Below are 21,005 nucleotides of genomic sequence, written 5' to 3' on the forward strand. Positions count from 1 at the left end.
CATACATACATACATACATACATACATACATACATACATACATACATACATACATACATACATACATACATACATACATACATACATACTTACATACATACATACATACATACATACATACATACATACATACATACATACATACATACATACATACATACGTACAAAAATACATACATACAAATAGACATAGAAAAAACTTTATTACTTATATGGTTGAACTGAAATCCAATTTTTATCTTAAAATACCTTATTCCTGTTTAGTTAAATGCATTCCTAAATTTTTAAAGTAAAATTAAGGTCAAGTTAAGGTAAATTACCTTAATTCAGTTAAGGTAAATTTTACCCTAACAATTTTTTAAGGTAAAGTTAAGGTAATGTTAGGGTAAATTTTACCTTATTTTTTTTTACCTTAACTCATTTAGGGTAATCTTACCTTAACATTTTTTTGAGTGTAGACTAATTTACCCCCACTTTATGGAAACAGTCACCAATTAGTAATTGATTCAGAAAAGATGATATTTTAGAGGACGTGCTGGGGTTGCTGTGCGCATTTTGCTCATGTCTTAGCAGTATGGGTCTTAAAAATAGAACACTCAATTAAGTCTTATTCCCACTAAATTATATGAAAACCAGCTGATCTAAATAAAGCAATAGTCTTACACGCTATATTATTTCGTGATTAACTGGGACAAGTTCATCAGGGAAGACTTCAGAATCGTCTAGAGGCCTCAGGGTCATTATACATGTCAGATAATTACATTGTCATATTTGCAGAGATCAACCTCTGCCATATACGGAAAGAATACACTAGGGTTTTTCAGTTAAAGGATCTCTTCAACTATTTCTCCTTTTGCAAAAAAAGGGGGAGAGCGGAAATTCCCTACCAGGTACAAAATTCTCATATGCATAACCGTTGATTTATGTCTTTGCAAGGGGGAGATTTCTTACTAAGTAACCTTGATCCCAAAGAGTTGAAGAGATCCCAGTTAAACATATCGCTATTCTGAGTATTAAACTCAACTACGAGAAAAATGCCTGTCTTACGATTTTTAAACAAAATTTACAAATTATTGTGAAGGTTATTAAAGTTAACTTTTGTCTATTCGATTTTTTGAGGCTTTCATTAAAAATGATTTCAAAATTTGGATAAAAAAATGCTTGTCATACAGTTTTATGTACAAAAATTTTCTGATAACCATCTTGCTCTAGAAAAAAAATCGAAACAAAGAAATACATTTTTGAATCATTGAAAGGTTCTGAGCAAAAAATTGCGTGAGCTCGGCGCTCCCAAGGCGCAGTGAGAAAAATTTCGGGTCGGGCGGCAAAAAATGCATGTCCTGAATTAGTACGAAAAGGAAAACCTTTGGGTGGACAGGGGGTCAAGCTCCGGAGAAAGGGTGTTCTCGTCCTCTAATTTCAATTCTGTATCAAACGAATACTTTAAAAAGATTTTAACGAATTTTTTTTGGCTGATTTCACATCATTGAAACATGTAACATCGTGTATAGAAAATTCTCAAACAATTTTATTGTGAGAAAACTTGATTTTGCCATCAAGGGTTAAGTAGTTTTAACCTAAATGAAAGCTGAAATGCGACAATTGAAGAAAATGAAGAGCATTTTCTGCAACTTCTGATTTTCTGTTTTTTTCTCTAAGTCAAATAACAGTCAAATAACGTCAAAATTTCAATTTATTAGGGTTTTTTGATAACAAAACGACTATAATTCAAGTCAATGGGAGTCAAGTTAAAGTTTAAATTGTTCAAGTGCACTCATTTTGACGTGAATGCAATGATAAGACGTCTACAATAGTCCAATACTAAATGCTGATCAGGAGTTTTTTTTCAGGTCTTTAAATTGATCAGTTTTTAAAATGCATCTATTATAATCTGAAAAAATCTATCTTCAGTACGTGTTATTTTTAAACACTTTTCTTAAAATTAACCAACAGCTTCTTCGAAATGTTGCGGAATCCAACCCAAAAAAAATTGAAACACAAAGTTTAGTTTTCGCCAAGATCAAATTTACAAAGCAAAAAAGTATATAAGTCAGTTTTTTAATATAATGAACATTTTGCGTGGTTATCAGTGTTCAGTTCAAAGTATTACAGATTGGTGAGGGCCTGATTACTATTTGGGGACATATATTGATTTCAAATATTGATTTCTTGACTTTCAATTGCTTAATGTTCTTTTTCTCAGACATGCACTGGGAATATTGAATGTTTCAAATTGAAGGGATTTTTATCGTTGTGTTGCGTGGATTCTCGGTCGAGAAAGTCAAAACATAAATCGAAAACCTCGACCCAAGTGTGGCAAAACAAACTTAATTCTAACTGCGCTACAAGCTGCATGCCTAGCAGCTAGATTGATAGTAGGCCGGTTCCAGTGAGACGAGTCTGATCCAGACACTGAACTTAATAGGCAATTATGAAAAATATCAAAACAAACAAAGCAGAAGCAATGCGCGCAATTTGAACAAAGGGGATAATACAACAGTGCCGAAGTACAACGAAGCCGAAAATGGAAACGTTGTTCAACAGTGCCAAAAAATATTTTGAATACTGCTTTTCTTCATCCCAAGTCACTGACAAGTAATTATATTCAAATGGATGGAAACCGAAAAGACAAAAGCGGCCAATTTAATTGGTGTTTTGACTTTCTCGACCGAAAATCCAGCAACACAACCTTAAAAATCCATTCAATTCGAAATATTCAATATTCCCAGTGCATGTATGAGAAACAGAACATTAAACAAACAAAAGTTTCCAAGCGCGGCGTCACAAGTTTTTCCAAACAAACAATTAACTCAGCAAATTGTCAACTTATTTCTCAATTTTGCTCAACAACAAAACAGTTTTCACGCAAAACTGCCAACGATTCACAAAAAGAACTCAAAGTTACTTAATATGGTAAATTTTTGAGACTGGTGAACATATTTTTAGCTTCGGCACTGTTAGACTTCGGCACTGTTGAACGCCCCCGAAGAAACTCATCGGCCAAATATTGAATCACTATTTGTTACAGCGGTTCGTATTATTTTCGTTCAATTTGAGGGCAAGCAAGTTTGAAACATTTATTAGTTTACCGCCTAATTTGTTCAATAACACGCCAAAGTGCCTTCAATGAGACTAGTTTGACTTAGACAGTGAACTTAATGATGAGCTATCATTAAGTTCACTGTCTAAGTCAAACTAGTCTCCTTGCCCTTCATATTTATTGTAAGCAAAAACAGCGCCGTCGGGAAATGTTCTTTTTTTTATTTTTTTTTTATTAGTGCTCAGTGCAGGACCAACCGTGGGGGAGGGGGAGATGTCATCCATTTTGCCGCAGCCGGTCCCACCTTGAGGAGGCGGATGACACTGGGACCCCTCCAGCCGTGACCGAAGCGTGATTCGAACGCATGACCCTCGTGTTAAGAGAGATGTGCCTAACATTTTCAGAGCGCCATTTTTTCTTAAGAAAAACAGTCCAAGTTTTTTTGGGAGCCTTCACATGTTCAAAATGGTTATGCGTGGGCATTTGATATGTAAAATGTATTTACTAGCAGTTACACTAAACAATAACCAATAAAAATCCCATTTTAAGAAACAGGTTTTTTCAAATTTAATTGAAATCTTGGTAATTTGACGTGAGTTTGTTTTTCTGAAGACAAATGCAAACGCTCGACTGCCTGAGCAGCTGATAGCTCCAACATGTGAACTCGTTGAAAAACTACATAAAAAAATGACCGTGATTTGGTACCAGGGGTGGAATTTTTTTAGACGCCCCTCCTCCTCAGGGATTTGACCTCCTCATCAACAAAAGGGTTCCCTCTTGGTATTATTTTACGTCAACCATTGAAGGCCAACCAACACTAAACATTTCTAAAAGTGCCTTCGTTGCCAATATACACAAATTTTGAATGGAAGCGCGCCCGAAAAGCGCAATTTTTTAGTCAACATGTTTAGAAAACTGTCCAAAAACTGCTTTTTTTTTTAGCTGCAGGAGCGTTTTTTTTTATCAAAATTGTTGGTCAACAAAGGGTCTTTATATTGTTCTGGAGTGCTCGAAAAATCATTTTGGTCGGCCTTAAAAAAGTTCGACAAAATTTTCATAGTTTTTTTAAAAATACTCCCCCCACCCCACCCCCCCCCCCCCCCCCTCTCGAGAAAACCCTAGATCCGCCCCTGTTTGTTAGTTTTATTTATTATTTAATTTCACGTGTTTTTCTGAAGTTATGAAAAAGGTCACTAAACCTAGTTTATTTTCGAAAATTTCGAGTGTAAAATATTTCACTTTAAAATGATGAAAAGCAAGGGCAAAAACGGATCAATTGAGCAATCACTCCCCCCCCCCCCCCTTAATGATCAATTGAGCTATCTCCCCCCGTAATGACCAATTGAGCTATCCCCCCCAGCAAAAACGGTAAAACGGCAAAAACGGTAAAAAGTCGTCAGCAAACGTAAGCACATATTTACTGTGCTCGGAGCACGCAATCAATTGACCGAATGAAAATTATTTTAAATGAGTTTCAAGAAAAAATTGAAAAAGAACATATCGAATTTTTTTCAAAAATTTTTTTTGCAAGTTTTTGTTTGTGCGACCATGGCCTCATCGAGCAAAGCGACTTACCAGCGTTGGTGCTCTAGCCTTATATCTGAATATCAAAAACTGTTCTCTGCAGCACATTAAAATTGCTGTTTTTCCATTTAAAACAGATAAAATGGGCTTTATGCGATCCAAGTCGCCTTAGTTTTATTGATTCTTTTTTTAACTCTGTATGTAATTTTTGAGCTTTTACATTGTAAATTTTGGCGTTCCACTATCGTTGAAGAAGCTGATTTATGATTTCATATCATTCAAACAATTTTGAAGTCGTTATAAACATGTCTGAAGTACCTATTGAAGTATCTCTCTCCTCCCCCCCCACCCCACGTGAGGGGGGTGGGGGTGGGGATTGCTCAATTGATTTGCAAAAACCCGTGAAATGGCTATTCAGAAGCACTTGAAGAGCGAATGACCACTCTCGCAAAAAAAATTGAGTTTTTTGATCTAAATGAGAAAAGTTTTCTGCTTCAATCTGGTATGTTTGATAGAAGTTTGCAGGAAATTTATTCTTTTCCATTTTTTAAATGTTCATTTTTGTGGTATTCTGCACTAAGAAGTTAATTTTGGATGCATGTTCGCATTTTAGTTTACTGTTTTGATGATTGTCCTGTCGGATATTTGCACGCGATGCACCAGTGAAGCAAACAAATCACTGTTTATTAAAAAACAGCAGATGGGATAATTCGTCTGAAAACAACTGCAAATACCGATCTGATCTGTCAATCAAAAACTCATTCACTGTAAAACATTGGTACTAATGGTTCTTTTGTTATATCTTTCATATGATAGAAACTAAGTATCATTATAGGCGGCAACAAGCCTAAACTGATTCACGATAAATTACTGATTAGCAATTAATTCACAGATTGATTAAACTTGTTCATCATTGTTGAAACACACAGAGCTATTAATTATTTCGTTCACACCTGATGCTTGTTTGCGGCATGAAAATTACTTTTTTTGTATGTTGCTACATGACATCTCCAAATAAAAATTTAGGTTTGTTTGCTTTCTTTTATAACCAATATCTCAAAAACATGGTAAAAGTGATGATGCTCTACTCTGGTAAGATTTTGATTAGGGCATTTGAACTGAATTATATAGATTAAAACTTGAACCAAATAAGAATTGAAAATCAGAGCCGAATCAAATTAACGGGATCGTTTTTAACAGAAGTTCGACATACCATTCTTAAGCTTGACATATTCGCTGACCCATTTGTCTTTTTTTGATTACTTGGTTTCTTTTTTTAACCAAATTGGGAAAACTAGTTCTTAAGTATTTAAATGCGCCTTGCGCGCCATTATTTAATAAAACTGAGTGGTTGAAAAAAATTCAAAACTTCTTGAAGATTAAAAACAGCTCAGACATTTTTTTTCTTCAAATATGGTAATTTGATTGCTCTACGAGAGCTAAGAAAATCAATTCGGTGCGCTTAGAAAACAAGTCGACACAGTTTTTTGAAAAACTGCTAGTATATCGAAATCCCATTTCTTTTGATCCGCTTCGCCCTTACCCGCAGGACAAATGACCCACTGAATGGCGAAATGGTTTTCACGCAATTATCACAGGATTAAACGTAAGTTGGAAACTTTATCACTGATACAGTGTTGATTTAAATTATCCGAATAAAAATTAACGAAAAAAACTTGAAAATTAAAACGCGTTTTTCTCAAAAAAGACTTTAGACTAAAAAAGATGAAGACCAATCTTGCTGTAAAAGTTACTACAGACCTATTTGTTCATTTACTAACGAAACTATGTAACTAAAAGCCTCTTATATAGCCCTACAAAATTTAAGGAGGATACAAATTTCTCAGCTTTGCCAAAAACGTTTATTTTCATTTGCTAGCCAAAAATGTCAGAAATAAAAACTTTTAAAAATATTTTGCGCCCATTTTTGAAGATTATACTCTTCATAACATTTGTTAGGTTAGACAAGCAGCTTGCTGTGATATAGTTTTGGCAGTAAATGAACGAATGTGCTCAGAGTAACTATTGATTGACTGAAAAAAAGCCGAAAGTGATCATTTTTCGGGTAAATTTTTTGGTCCAACTTTTGCAAAAGAAATTGCAAGAAATCAATTTTGTTAAAACCTTAAGCAATATTGGTGTACATCATTTTTAGTCGAAAATCAACCAAATTTGAGAACATTGCAGTCTGAATTTCAAGTGTCATCCGTTTTGTTCGGAATCATTAAATCGGCACTGTATTTTAGTCAAGCACTTTTTAACATTCGTCAAGTCGGTTCTTTGCTCTATGTTTGTGGCGTGCGGTCAAGAAGTAGACAATCGAAATCGTAGCCAATCAGAGGCGAGAAAAGAAACTTATTTGTATCTTTGTTTTCTTTTCTCAATTTTGTCAATTTTATGACTGTCTATCGTTCGCCAAGAAACCAATTATTAGAATATTTCGGCTCTGTGCACTAATTACCCTGTGTTTTTTTTTGATTTTTGTACAAACATTTCAGTTTTTGTTTGTACTAGGCCGTAGCGGAAATTTGCACGTTTTGCACCATAATGTTGATAGCTAAGGTCATGACAACTAAGGTCATACTCAACTGATCACTATTTGACTTTCAAATAGAAAAACCAAATGAATGTGTCGCGTGGAATATAGATTTTCTACTTTACCCTATCCAAAAAAAATTTGGAAAAAATTAGTCGTAAGATATCTCAGCGGACCCCGACGCACAAAGTGCGCGTCCCGTAGCTATCCTAGCCATGCCGAGATTGAGCTGGACACTCTTGCTACCTGGCCACTTAAAGGGAGCGTGTAGTGCGTACGACATCCCAACTTACGTGACCAGCTTGGATCCTATAGGGCACCACTCCTATTCAATCCCACTCGTTGGCCCATGATCATCATAGATAACCAACAGGGATAACTTAAGAGGTCTCTGGCTTAGACCGAGTTCTTTGGCTTAGACAGATGAGCACAGTTCATGCACTACTTAGGCAGCAATCTCGTATCGCCAGCTTTCTTTCCCCTGCTAACAGACAATTAGGAAAAATCGATAACCCACTGTCAGCATTCCGGTACATACTCACCGGCAACTGAAGACCCTTTAACAATCGCCGTTAACTATAGAATATAGCTACCGCTTTGAGGGAAGAGTGTCCCTAAAACTTCTTTAAACAGAAGGTTTTTACACGACTATGCAAGCATAAACCTTCGCCAAACACGAAGCCGTACAAAGTGTCGATAGAAGTACGGGAAACCTGCCACTGTTTAGACCAATGGCAGGAGGGGCACACGCAATACAAAGATGTCGGGTATCCCCCAAGGCTCATATTTGCCGAAGCAACGCTCCCCAAGGTTCGCACCTACGTCTCTAAGCGCTGGCCAATGCGGCATGTGACGTTTGCAGACCGGGGTAGATCCGATTACTGCGGACCACACCGCAAAGGACTACACCACTCGAGGCGTAGTCACACAAAAGCATCTAGTGGTATTAATTTTGGCACCAATTAGAAGCCAACATTAAAATTTGGCTTATACAAGTCCTACTTTTTTATTACCGACTTTATTTTGATTTTGAACTTTTTTGTGTTAGAAAAAAATTTCAGTTAAAAATCATAATTTGTTGTGCGCTGTGTACTTTCGAAAAGTCAATTCCTATGCAAAAATCTCACAAGACTTGAGTTACGATATAAGTTTCAAGTTAGCTTCAAAACATATGGCTGCTTCAAAAACTTGATACTGAAAAATGAAATTAGACTCAACTCGAGTTCCGTGACAGAAACACCAAATTGAAAACTATGCGATAATCATCAGGCCGCAATTTTACGTTGATTTACACTCAAAACAGCAAAAATAAAGGAAAAAGAAGCAAAAGGTTGATTTATGCGTTTATACAAAAAAACTGATTGTTTTTTGTCCAACAATAATAAATTAAAACAAATTTATTTTCAACCAAAAAAATATTTTTCAATGTCTGGTCTGGTTGGTTGCACCGAAAGCATATTTTCGCCGGGAAAAAGTTTTCCGAATTGAAATTAAGCAAAACATTTGGTTCAAAAAACATTCTCAAAATTGATCAAAAGATTAGAACCGGAATAATTAGATAGAATTTCATAAAAAAGACTCAAATAAAAGAGGACTGAAGTCAATCACACATACCTACACATAATATTTATCAATTGATTGATGCTTACACCTACACCTCAATTTCTCGGCGAGTTGTTTTATCAAAAGGTTATTGTCGTGTGCGCAGTCAGTACAAGGTCTTTTTTATAATTTATCACAGCCATTTCCCAGATCAGACATTGAAAAGCACAAATTCACAAAAGATTTTAAAATTAGAGCAGCCGTAGCAGTTGAGTCAACTCGACAAACAATTTTTTCCGTTCACAGAGACATAAACAGAGAAACTGCAGCAGTGATACGAAACTATTCATCCAATCAGTGAACCTTCAACAAAGTCAAGCGAGAGTGATGGCCAAAAAATGCCAAAACCAAATTGCATAAAAGATTTTGAAGTTCCAGAGATGATGGGAACGACTCACAGTGGCAAACAAATTGTTCGTTTTGACTCTGAACCAGATTATACTGAGCGAAGTATGGTTTCTACCATTTTTCTATGACTGAATTTTCCTAGTGGTGCTGATGTTTGGTTTGGCGACGGCATTTTTTCAAGAGCCCCGAATGTCTTTTTTTAAACAAACACAATATTCGCATCAATTGAAGAAGTTCCCGTCCCTATTGCCTGTGCATCACTTTCAGATAAGAATGAAAAAAACTGATTTTGAACTTTGAACGGTTTCGAAATGGAGTGTTCCATAGGAGTAACCATTGATTTCAAAATGACGGTCAAAAATGCAATTACCTCTCAATCCAAAAATTTAAAAAACCAATTTGCTACTTCCGTATGTGACAAAGCGTCTGGCAGTACGCTCAATCTACTGGAAATACAAATAAAAATAGACTTGGCTAGATTTTCATGGGCGTATCCGAATGATACTTATTAGAGCTTACTTGCCCCTGAGTGAAGTTTCCACTGCTTTTGAAAACCTCCAGAAGACATCCTCTTTGAAGACTTTACCGATCTTCAACTATTCTGAAGACAATTACTTTGATCGAATTTTTTGCGGGGCGGCAAACAGAGCGTGTCAAAAACCCATATTTGACTTTGACAGTTGGAGTTTCCATCATTTTGTCCCAACGGGGCATCCGATTACCATAAAACAATGCAGTTGAAAGCTGGAATAGCGTTTTTTTTTTAAAATTCATTAACGAAAACACCCTTCGTTTCCCAAGATCATCAAAAAGTTGGAAGATGAACAAAAAAACGCTGAAACCCTGAAAAAAGTGTGCCGGGCAAACACAGTCTCATTTTAAAAAATTGAAATATAATAAACTAACAAAGTTTTTTCCGAGTAAATTGCAGCTGTCGAGCCGAGTAATCTTCTCAGTTTCCTAAGGAGGTGCAGCAGCAATATTAAATTCTGCCAAAAATTCATTTAAATATCCAATTGTCTGCAGTTTATGTCGCAAACCAATGTTTCAATAAAATTTTTCAAGTTGAAATTTTTAAAGAAAACTTCGAATTTGATCTATACCCCTTTTTGAAAACGGCAAAATGATCATGTTTCCCCATCTTTTTCCTTTCTGACCCAGCTGAGTCATTTCATATCAAATTTGGCTTCTTTTATCCAATTTTGGGTTTTTTGTTTTGAAATTTCAATCAAATTAAGAAACTTTTTTTCCGACCCGAATTGTGTTTGCCAACTTATTGATCTTAAAACTAATCGTTTCACAGCTTGGCCAAACGCGCTGTGAAGGTTCATTTAATTGCTTTTTGAAATTCGGTCTCGCTTTGACTGTTTTATGATTATTTTCTCCACATATAATGTAATAAAAGAACAATCAAACGGACTCAAATCATCAAAGCATTAAAGATTACAAGGTCGAACCAAAGAAAACACTTTCAGACATTTTTGTCTGGGACACAAAAGTCTGGTACAGTTTTATAGTTTGTGACAGTCGTGTCATGGACTCAAATGGCTGGGACAAATGTCTATGAACCATTTTTCGCTTCTTGTTAATTATTCGTCCAAAGACTTAAAGTAAAGTTAGAGTCGCTATGAAATGCAATAAAGTCCTTTCGAGACAATGTTTTTAAACCTAATCTAAATCTCTCAACAGAAATTAAAAGTACAGCTGATTGAGCAGAAATATTTGCCGAGAAAAATACTGCATTTCAAATTTATCTCGTTAAAAATGTTTATTGGCTTTACAGCATTGACAAAATATTTCAGTTTTTCGGGATATAGAAAATTGGTGAAACCTTTCTATCTGAAATGAAAGATCAGGGTTAATATCTGTCTTTGCCCGAGACTTTTTTTCAATCGATTACTAATCACAGAACTAGGCAAGTTTTGAGAGTTTAGCTCATCCGAAACCGTTCAATAACTTCTCTCAAAAGAAGTAACTGAATTCAAAATGATGCGCCAAGTTTTTTTAGGCACCCAGAAGTGAATAAGTCATCGAGATCAAAGACAAAAGAGAAGATCCATTTTGAAACCGTGTTTCACTTCAAATGGGTCACTCTTTAAAGATTGGAACCCAAAAGATCCGAATACGAATCAAAAGTATGGTTAAGTTTTCCTTAAATGCATCCGCTTCGGAGCAATTAGTTCACTTCACAAAGCACCGAAGGAAATGGTAATTAGCAGGTCAGCCTTCGGTTTCCTCCGAGTATAAAAAACGAACTAGATATCGACAAAAGATATTTTTTTAAAAAGGAAACATTGAAAAAAAAAGCATCGTCAAAGCATCATTATTTTTGGTGCTGATAGTTTGAACTTGTAATTGCAGTCAGATTTGAGACTAGAGGATGCCTATTTCCGGCTTCCCATTTCCTAGTACTGACATTTAGATGAGTATGTATCATAGTAGCAGAGGGCATACGTAGTGTTTTCAATCTCTTTATCTCCTTTGTCTGCTGTGAGCTTAAAAGTATCAAAAGGATATTGTTTACTGCAGTTGTAGCCCCAAACAAAGTACGCTTTTTATTATTTTGGCCATATATGGCCATATATGGCCATAAATTGTCTCTTTCCCTGAGTTAGTCATGACTGCAGCTCACTTTTTGGGGGTAAATTCCAATTTGTTTATTTTCCTCTCTTGTTGTTTAAAATTGTAAGACTGTAAGCTGCTTTTCAACCGCTTGTACCCGTGGGCTTAACTTTTCCTGCCGTCTGGCTGAGTTCACTTAGAGATTGGTTATCGCTAAACTGATTAATACCAATGCTATTATTAGGATAAACAAAACAACCCCCCGAATAACTAGAAGTAGTAAACAACGTGCCGCGAGACATAAATATGCAGATAGAGTTCGAATAAGTTAAAAGGATAATCTCGTTGGTCGAATAAACAGTCAAAATTAGATTTGTTTTTCCCAAAACATCTTTAGAACCAGTTTAATTTTATGTGGATTAGTTTCACAACTTAGTTTTATTTCAATACTTCAAAAACGTTGCAAACCAAATTTGTTCCGAAATCTTTATGTTTGATTCAAGACGTTACCTTAAAAAAGTGTTCGCTTGAAACTAGAAGTTTTTCATGATTCTGCAAACGAGAGCTAGTTTTATCGGCGGACCTGAAAACAAGATTAGAGATGCGAATTACACTATCAAGGTAATAATTCAAAAAAAAATCGGAAATTTTGTCAATCTTTTTTTAGGTCGACCAAAATGACTTTCTGAGCTCTCTCGAATCACTATAAGAACCCTATTTAAAAAAACAGGCAAATAATTTTTGAAAAAAAGGCATTTTTGCTGACTTTTTGGAAAAATTTGACCAAAAAATTGCTTTTTTTTCAGCGAGCGCTCCTCCCTCAAAATTAGGTTATATTCGCGCCATGGGCGCCCTGACAGTCATTCACAATCGGAGGTGTTAAAAGGGTAGCACAGGAGAAAGTATTTATTTCTGATGCATTTTCTGTTGTAAAAGTTTGAAGAAGTTGACATCTATTGTGATTGAGATTGCAAGAAAATGTCTAAAAAATAGTGTCCAAAAATAAAGTGCAAATAATTGAATTGTCGATACGAAGACTCAAAAAGTTGACATCTATTTTGACTGAGATTGAAAAAAATGTATAAAAAACAGTGTCTGAAAAATAAAGTGTAGAAAATTGAATTGTCGATACGAAGACTCATTTTTGGCAGACCAGAATATTTGGAATGCTTCGTATAAATTTGTGGCAGACGAGAATAATTCATTCATCGGTGCTGCAATTAAAAAAGGCGACGGTTGAGTCAAAATAAAACGAGCAGCCGAGTAATTACAGACAACCTAATTTTCATGCAAAACATCTCTATTTTAAAAATATATCTTTTACTTATTTAGAGTGATATGACACTTAATCTCATCTTCAGTGGGTTTCATTTTAGCATTTACTCAACTTTGAAAAGATAGTTTCTAATTAACTATTCAAAATTGTTCAAATCGATAAATTAAAGGTTACATTTGCATAGCAACCTTTCACATTGACAACTGTCAGATAATATTGTCTATTTGCGAGACCTATTTTCATCCTATTTCCATAATTCGGCTCCAGTTTTGCATTTCCGATTGGCATTTTTAAAACCCTGTTGGGGCCGTCAACTGTCTGTAACATTTAGAAACATTAAAAGCAACTCTATTTTGTCCCAAAATAAAAGAGTTACGAGATCTACAATTCTGTCATTTAAGCTATTATTAAGCTAGCACTTCAAAAAAGGCAAGTCTTTCTTTTTTCCCTCGTGAGAGGGCACGTGGTATGCTATCGATGTTTGATTGATTTGAAATATGGCCATTTAGGGCTGTTAGCGAAACAACTCTGCTTTTGATGAATACATCTCGCATTGACATTTGCAAAAATTGACCAATTATGTTTCCCTCCTTCAGTTGAATGGTGTAAATTGAAATTTTCTTCCTTTTTTTCATTCTTCTTTCACTTTTACCCTCTGACTTTTTGAGGGGCATTATAAATAATTAAAGGTAAGGAAAAGAGTGTGTCCTTACAAAGCCCAGTTGGCACAACGCTCGAACAACATAACTTTTTCCTTTCTAATTTTAATCCATTTTCAGAATCTGAATCCAAATTTTTGCTCAATTTTTGCTCGCACAATTTTTACTTCATTATTTTCTACAAAAAGGGCCAAAATTGTCAAAAAATTGCTTAATTTTATTTTTATTTTAAAAATTGATGAAGATATAAATTGATTCGGCTTGGCGAGCGCCATGCTAATGCTATACCATCTGCCTTTCCGGTTGGCTATTGTGAATTTCTTAGCGGCTATTTTTTCAACTAGTCTCGGAAAATTGAGACAGAATTTCAATGGAGATCGGTTACTACGCTAGAAGGGTGACGTCGCGTTAATTAAAAAGAGAATCTTGTGTCTGCCATTTTGAGTTTTTAAACGAATCAGATCTCGCTGACTTCCCAGAGAAAAAGACACACCATTTTCAGTCAATCAGTTGCAACGGTGCAATAGGGTAATTTATTATTTTATTTTCAACTTTTTTGTTCTCATCCGCAAAGGAGCGGAAAATTGAAGCTAATTCTTATGAGGTAAGTTTTCAATTGACGTCAAAGGAAAAGTTGACTTGCATAAACGCACAAAAAATAATAAGTCTAATTCCAAGAGGCGATATTAATTCAATATTATTTCGTTTCCGCTTGCTAATTATCAATTTCTGATGAGTTTAACTTCCTTACTATAATTTTCATAGTAAATAACTGAAGCTCAAGTAAGTTAGTCGCCTTTTTTTATTTTTAAGCTTCTTATACTTATACTATTAAGTTGAGATTTTAATAAACTCTCAAATCCTGAGGTAAACCTTCTTAGAAATCAAAATTTTATAAGCAAGTAGAACACTGGCGTTTCAACATTGAATCTCAATCTTACATATTTTGAGGACGCAATAAGTTTTTTGCAGCAGTAAACGATCAATCGATTTTTATTGTCAAAAAACACCAAAAAACCTTTTGCCTATTTTACGTGATTGTTTCACTATGAATGAATTTTTTTGTAATATAGTTTTTTTCTCTCAAACTAGCTTAATTAAAATGCTTTGAAGCAGCTTAACTGGGAAAGACAATTTCGAAACTGGGTTTGCAGTTATCAAATTAGCTGATCTGAAATTTTTCTGAAAAGGCTAGAAAAAGTGTTTAGTTGCCGTTTTGCTCGAATTGAAGCAATTTGACGCAATTTGTTCACAACTTAAGGAGATTCTCATTCATTGTCAATCAACACTTCACAACTCAGTTGGGAGAAAAAGTAAACATACTTCAGAAGGATATTCAAATTTTTTCACACCTCCGCTTAAAGAGTTCTTCAGTTTTCTTTTCACCTCCGGAAAACTAAAGTTGTTGATGTAATGCAAATGCACCATCCATATTGTTGATTGAAATAGTCTTACGCGTGAACAAAATCTTAAATCAGGTGTGAACTTCTTTTCTTCAGGTGATTAAGACCTAAATTTTGAATTCATTAGTGTTCAAGAACCCTTTAAAAGCAGTTTTGAAATTCAAAACAACAAATCTCATTAGATTTGATTAGAAACTCCAATAACCTGACAACTTTTCAAGCCATGAATTCTCCTAAACTTCAGCGAGTTTTATCAACCACCGCAGTTGCAGCTACAAGAGTTAGTTTTTTTAAGAAAAGTTTTGAAAATTTAAATTAAAACATTTTTTTTTCATTCTTAATGTCTAAAAGAAGTTTTTTTTTTAAAAAAAAATTGTCAATTGCTTATTATCAAAACTACTGAAACTGAAACTCGTTAAAATTTTGTTGTTATAATGTTTTGTTTTGTTTTAGAAAAGTTCGCTTGGTTTGAAGACATTGTCTCAAAGACAGACCACCTTCTGCTACACAGTGAATCCAAGCACAGTCAATCTTCAGGCAAAGCAGCCGACAAATAAGAAGTTGGCCGACAGTTTCAAGTGTTGTACGCACGCCATGTTTCCAACTTCTGCGCTAGACCACGCCCCCGTCAAGCTCCAAAGGGGGGCTCAAAATGTGCACCCCCTCGCAACCAGGTCTTCCTTGCTGCCCCAGGATCCAATGGTGGCTGAAAAAGAGGCAGCTAATCAACCAGAACAGTTTGTGACATTTGGACAGGTTGAGTTTTGCGAGACACCTGTGAAAACAAAAACCAGCCGACGTACCAGCCTCGGAGCTTTTATTCAGAAGATCAAGCAAAACGTAATTATCTTGACATAGCTAACATTATAAAATCAGCATCAAAATAGGAAAACTGATGAAAAACAAACAGAAACAATCATAAATTATTAAAAATATCACAACTTAGCAGAGAAATTTTTTTCTGGCGAAAAAGTGGAAAATATGAGAACGGACTTGCATTTTAATTATGACTAATTTTTTTCATATTGCAATTTATTAAACATTTCTTTTGTTGCTTCAGGACATTTTGAGTTCTCATGGATCATCTAAGCAGAAGTTGGATGTATGTTCGACCCCAAGTCAGTCGAGTGTGCAACTGGCGGCATCGGGCAAAGATCAAAGCGATTGCAACACCACGACGACCACCAAACTGCTTAAAAATAGCAGCAAGAAACATCATCAGGTGCTCAAGACTCAGAGAAGCAACTCCATGTCGATGAATAGAAACCGAAACATTTTCACCACTGGCAAAAACAGCGTCAAAAACAACTGTGACCGATTGAACAGTAATAAACAATGCAGCGTGAACGAGGATGATTCCACAACAGAACAAAACAACTACAACAACAACAACTGCAACAACACCTGTTCTCCAAGTGAGCAAGTGATTGCTGAAATGAAAAAAGGATTCCTGAACGTTCTTAGATCTCAAAGTGAGTTATTTATTCAATAAGGACATTTATTAGCTATTAATTTTTATATTTATTAGGTTTTTTTAAACTAAATTTCCGTATTGAGCTAAAACAATTTTACTTCCACAAAAAATATTGGAAGTAATTTTTAAATCAAATACCAACTATTATATTTTACTAGACATTCTTAGACTGATTTTGAGTTTAATTAGAAATAAATGAGCAAAGATTAAAATGCTTTTTTCTAACGAGTATTTTATTATGAGTGTTTTTTTTCATAGGTGCTCTCCCATTATTCCATCAATTCCTAGTCAAAGAATTCTCAGAGGAAAATCTCGAGTTCTGGATGAATGTGGAACAGTTCCGGGGAATGGAAGACCCAGTGGATAGAATGGAAAAAGCGGAAGAGATCTACGAGACATTTGTGTCAAATTGTGCCCACAAACAAGTGAACATGGATGCCAGATTACATTCGGACATCAAAAGCAAAATGGCCATTGCAACCACCAGTAACAACACCAGCTGCTCAAGGTAAAAACAACAGCATCAAGTTATCGCCTACCCCCTCCCCCACCCCCACCCTCATCCCCCTCTAAACAGATCGAGAAAACAGACAGCTTCAGTCCAAAAAAGTCTTCTTAAATACGAATCCGAGTTATTAAATTCGAAGACTTTTGTGCGTCTCTTGATTAGCGTGTCTAAACTTGTTTCTCTGTGTTACAGCACTCTCTTCAACAATGCTCAAGACGCAACCTTCAAATTGATGGAAAGAGACAGCTACAAGCGATTCCTGGAAAGTCTCCATTCTCAGAATCAGATCAGCTCCCAGAATCAAAGCAACGGGAAAAGATAATTGAGAAGAGCCAATTCCAACTGCGCTATTTGCTATAAACTGTATCGCAATAAATGCAATATCATTGGGTCAATTGCGGCAATAAGCCGATTAATGTGTCCATACTGATAATAGATTTAATTTTGTTTAGTTTACTTAAAGTTTTGTTTAGTTAAAGTCTATATTTGATAATAATTGATTCTTTCTCAAATATTTGGTTTTTAACAAACAGCAATGAAATTTCAACCAAAGTTTTTTACCAAAACGAATAAAAAAACATTTAAAAGGTTTTGCATATTGATTCGCAGATTCAAAAGATATTTAAAAATTGTTCCAGTGACCAGAAAAGTTAGTTTGAGTTTTTTTTCAGTTTTAGTCCATTTTTTTTTGCTTTTTTTCTCGTCATTTTTTGACAAAAACATTCGCTTGCTCTGCCTATTTTATTGCAGTTGTCAAATACTCCTTGAATTGCACAGTAACCGGCTATTCTTGTTTGTACATGTACTTTATGCTTCCATAATAAAATCTAATGGATTAGCCTTATGGATTAGCCCTTATGGATTAGCCCTTAATATAGTCTTATGGATTAGCCCTCCAATTGGAACCTAAACTGCAGTGACTCAGAATTAAAAGTATTTCTCTGACCCATGGAAAAAAATTTTCGGTCTAAAGCATCCGTCTGCAGCATAGACAATGCTTCCAATAAAATGTGTCAAAAAGCCATTCGTTTTTTCATGAGTTATATCAGAATACCACTTATTATGAATCTCTTCTGCTGAAAAATTATTAGATTCAGGGGCGGATCTAGGATTTTCTCGAGGGAGGCGGATTTTCAAAAAGTCCCGAAAATTTTGTCGACATGTTTGTTAGATCGACCAAATTGATTTTCCAAGCTCTCTCAAAGGACTACAAAAACTCTCTTTTGGCCAAAATTTCTGCGCCGTAGGCAAAATTTTGAAAAAACAGGCAGAAAAAAGCGTTTTAGGCACTTTTGGAAAACTTTTACCAAAAAAAAACACATTTTTTCGGCTCGTGCTCCCCCCTTACAATTAGTATAGATTGGCGCCGAAAAATTTTAGGGTCCGTTACCAGAAATGGATATCTCAAAATAGTACAAAGGGAAATCCCTAAATCCGCCCCTGATTAGATTCGTCTAATTTTTAAAAGTTTTATGTAGTAGAAACTAAAGCATGAATTGCAGTTTGAGTGAAATTGTGGCAATTATTCTCGGAAAACGAAAATTTTGTGACCTAAGTGTGGGCTGATATCAGAACCACTGACTCTCAATATTTTTAGAGCGATTCCAGAAGAGAAAAAACTTTAACTTCAGATATTTTTCAAAAAAAACTAAGTTTTTCGTGGCCCGCGAAAAGCGGGACTTTCAAATAAAGCGGGGACACTCAAGCTAACCAGAAACAGCTTGAAATCAGACAAAACGCTTTGGTTTAATAAATTGCTGTAAATCAGTCTCAATTATTACAAAACGTTCACAGTTTTTTAAATTTGGTTTTGAGAGCCACAGAGAAAATCGGGTTTCTGATTGTTAAAACGAGATTTGTATTTTTTTTGCTAGGGTGGGTTAAAAATCTGAAAAACAGCCTTGGGAAAACTATCAATGGCCTCATGAAAGTATGACAATGAATTTTAAGCATTTTTCAGGTGAAAGAGTACGTTTCCTATAAAAATTTTCAAGCTTTGTGGAGCTACTAGACCAAACCAAATGTCTGGATCCTTAATCTTCGTTTATCTGTTTTTTTGTTTCCGTATCGGTTAGCTCGTTTCTTTGATCAAAATCAAATTCTTTTTCAAATTATGTGCAGAATATTCGAAGTTCATCAAAAAAAATTTTCCCCTTTAAATGATGAACCTTTTTTTTCATTTTTGGTGAGTGGAGAAAGTACTCGTGTCGAGGTCAGAGACTTATAATCAGACTTTCAATGTGAACTTTCCTGTGTCACCATTCTGAAAATTAATAGTTTGAACTGGGTATCATAGAGGCGCACAACGTATGGACATAAAAGATTTTGGTCGCAATATTGTGGAAGCTAGTTTCGTTATTCTGGATTTTAGTCATGGTCACCAGCGGATTTAGGGAGGGGGGGGGGGGGGGTTGGGTTCGACCCCCTGACGACCCAAAGCCCCCCCCCCCCTTTGTGCTAATTTGAAAAAAAGATTTTTGGCTGACGGACTCTAAAGTTTTTCTAAGGCGCCTTGGGCGCTAATATTTTCTAATTTTGAGGAGAATTGTTAATTTTCAAATAATTGAATGTCGTAAAGAAATAAATTTCCAATAGTCTAGACGTAGCGGCGCCGGCCGCACAAGTTGCGCCGGTAGAATCTCGGACATGTTGTCGATGGCACCGATCACGAATTGAATTTGAGTCGCGACAGTCTTTAATTGCTAAACATTTGGTCGCAATAAATTATGTTATAAAACCACGACCTGCTCGGTCTAGACAAGAGTATGACGGCATTGACAATTTCCTCATTCGATCCAAAAAAGACATGAGAGAAAAAATGTGCAAGGTCTGGTCTTCCATCTAATCCAGTTCACAGTTGTGAACCCAATTCACCGTTTCTGTTCACTGTCTGAAGTTAGTGAGATTGAGCTGTGAAATAATTATTTGTTCATTTGTGACGTAAGTGAGTATGATAGTTCAACTATGGTAGCACAATTCTCCTAATATGTTAACTGCGAATTGTCTCAAGAAAAAAACAATAACTAAAACCACCTGATGATTGGAAGGAATTGCGTCTCTTTTCAAGTTACCACTCCCTCATAAAATTTCCTAAGAAATACCCAAAATTTGTTCATACGGCAATTTGCATTGAATTAATTTTTTCACTTGTTCGTACTGACAAATTTAATAAGAATTGAAACAGCAAAAATCAATTTCAAAAACCTTAGGTAAGAATTTTTAACAAACGGGAGAGGGTTGGAATTGTAAAACAAACGGAACAACAACTTTTGTTTAAAAAAATAACCTGGACAAGGAAAACCCCTCCCATAACTCCTATATTCTCTTGTATTGAGTTTTGTATTGGTAGGTTAAAATGTTTCTGTATGGATTTATATCTGTGTTTAAATTATTATTATTTTTTAAAAAGTATTTGACGAAATGGCTCAAGTAATTGATAGTCAAACGAGCCCTCTAAACCAAAATTTCAAAAATTATTATCATGAATGGAGACTTCTTCTCCTTCAACCGCTCTATCCTTTTCGTCATCTCAAAATTGATTGTCAACAATGCAATGAGTACGTTGTTTAGGAAAATTTAAGAAGTTGTATCAGAACAGAACAGACACAGAGAGATTGAGAAAAGAATGAAATAATTGATCGAAAACGGGCCTTCCGAGTATAACTGTATAATTGCTAGTTCTCTAAGCAGTGGAAATAGGCGGGACAGCCGCTTTGACTGGAACCCTCAAAAAGGCTGGATAGAAATCAGTAGATAAAGTTATAATTTGCAAGAAGCCAACTGTTGTTTAAGTGATTGTCAGGGAATCATTTTGAAATAGATCGAAACTTTTTTAGCTGCTCCACCCTGCAGTTTTTGTTCCGACCATTTGAAAAATAGGGAGGAATTTTTTTGTTTTCCACCCAAAATCAGCTATCACAAATAATCATTCGAGAAAGTTGGACATCGAAAAATTTTGAAAAACTTCTGTCAATTTTCTGAGAAAAAAAAAGTTTACAATTTTTGATTTTCCGTCTAAATTTGCGTGTGTAAAGCGAGCAAGCACTCTTATTTTTGCGTAATTTAGGCCATTC

At 35.3% G+C, this 21,005-nt stretch overlaps 2 protein-coding genes across 6 annotated transcripts in view; both read left to right on the plus strand.

Moving 5' to 3' along the window:
* LOC134848877 (uncharacterized) overlaps positions 1-21,005 on the plus strand; it is a 572,430-nt gene that overhangs the window by 19,351 nt on the left and 532,074 nt on the right. The gene's annotated exons all lie outside the window — the stretch shown is intronic.
* Positions 11,936-17,362, plus strand: LOC134847986 (regulator of G-protein signaling 1-like). Of its 5 annotated transcripts, none has more exons than XM_063865303.1 (5): positions 11,936-12,233; positions 15,404-15,790; positions 16,011-16,422; positions 16,683-16,932; positions 17,125-17,362. In XM_063865303.1, the coding sequence occupies exons 1-5, from the start codon at positions 12,159-12,161 to the stop codon at positions 17,252-17,254; spliced, it is 1,254 nt and encodes a 417-aa protein (XP_063721373.1). In that variant the 5' UTR covers positions 11,936-12,158; the 3' UTR covers positions 17,255-17,362. The 5 variants fall into 5 exon arrangements, with proteins under 5 accessions (XP_063721373.1, XP_063721376.1, XP_063721377.1 ...); XM_063865306.1 differs by lacking the exon at positions 11,936-12,233 and adding an exon at positions 13,932-14,151; XM_063865307.1 differs by lacking the exon at positions 11,936-12,233 and adding an exon at positions 13,932-14,075.

Source organism: Symsagittifera roscoffensis, chromosome 6 (assembly GCF_963678635.1).
Source record: "Symsagittifera roscoffensis chromosome 6, txSymRosc1.1, whole genome shotgun sequence".
NCBI classification, from domain to species: Eukaryota; Metazoa; Xenacoelomorpha; order Acoela; family Convolutidae; genus Symsagittifera; species Symsagittifera roscoffensis.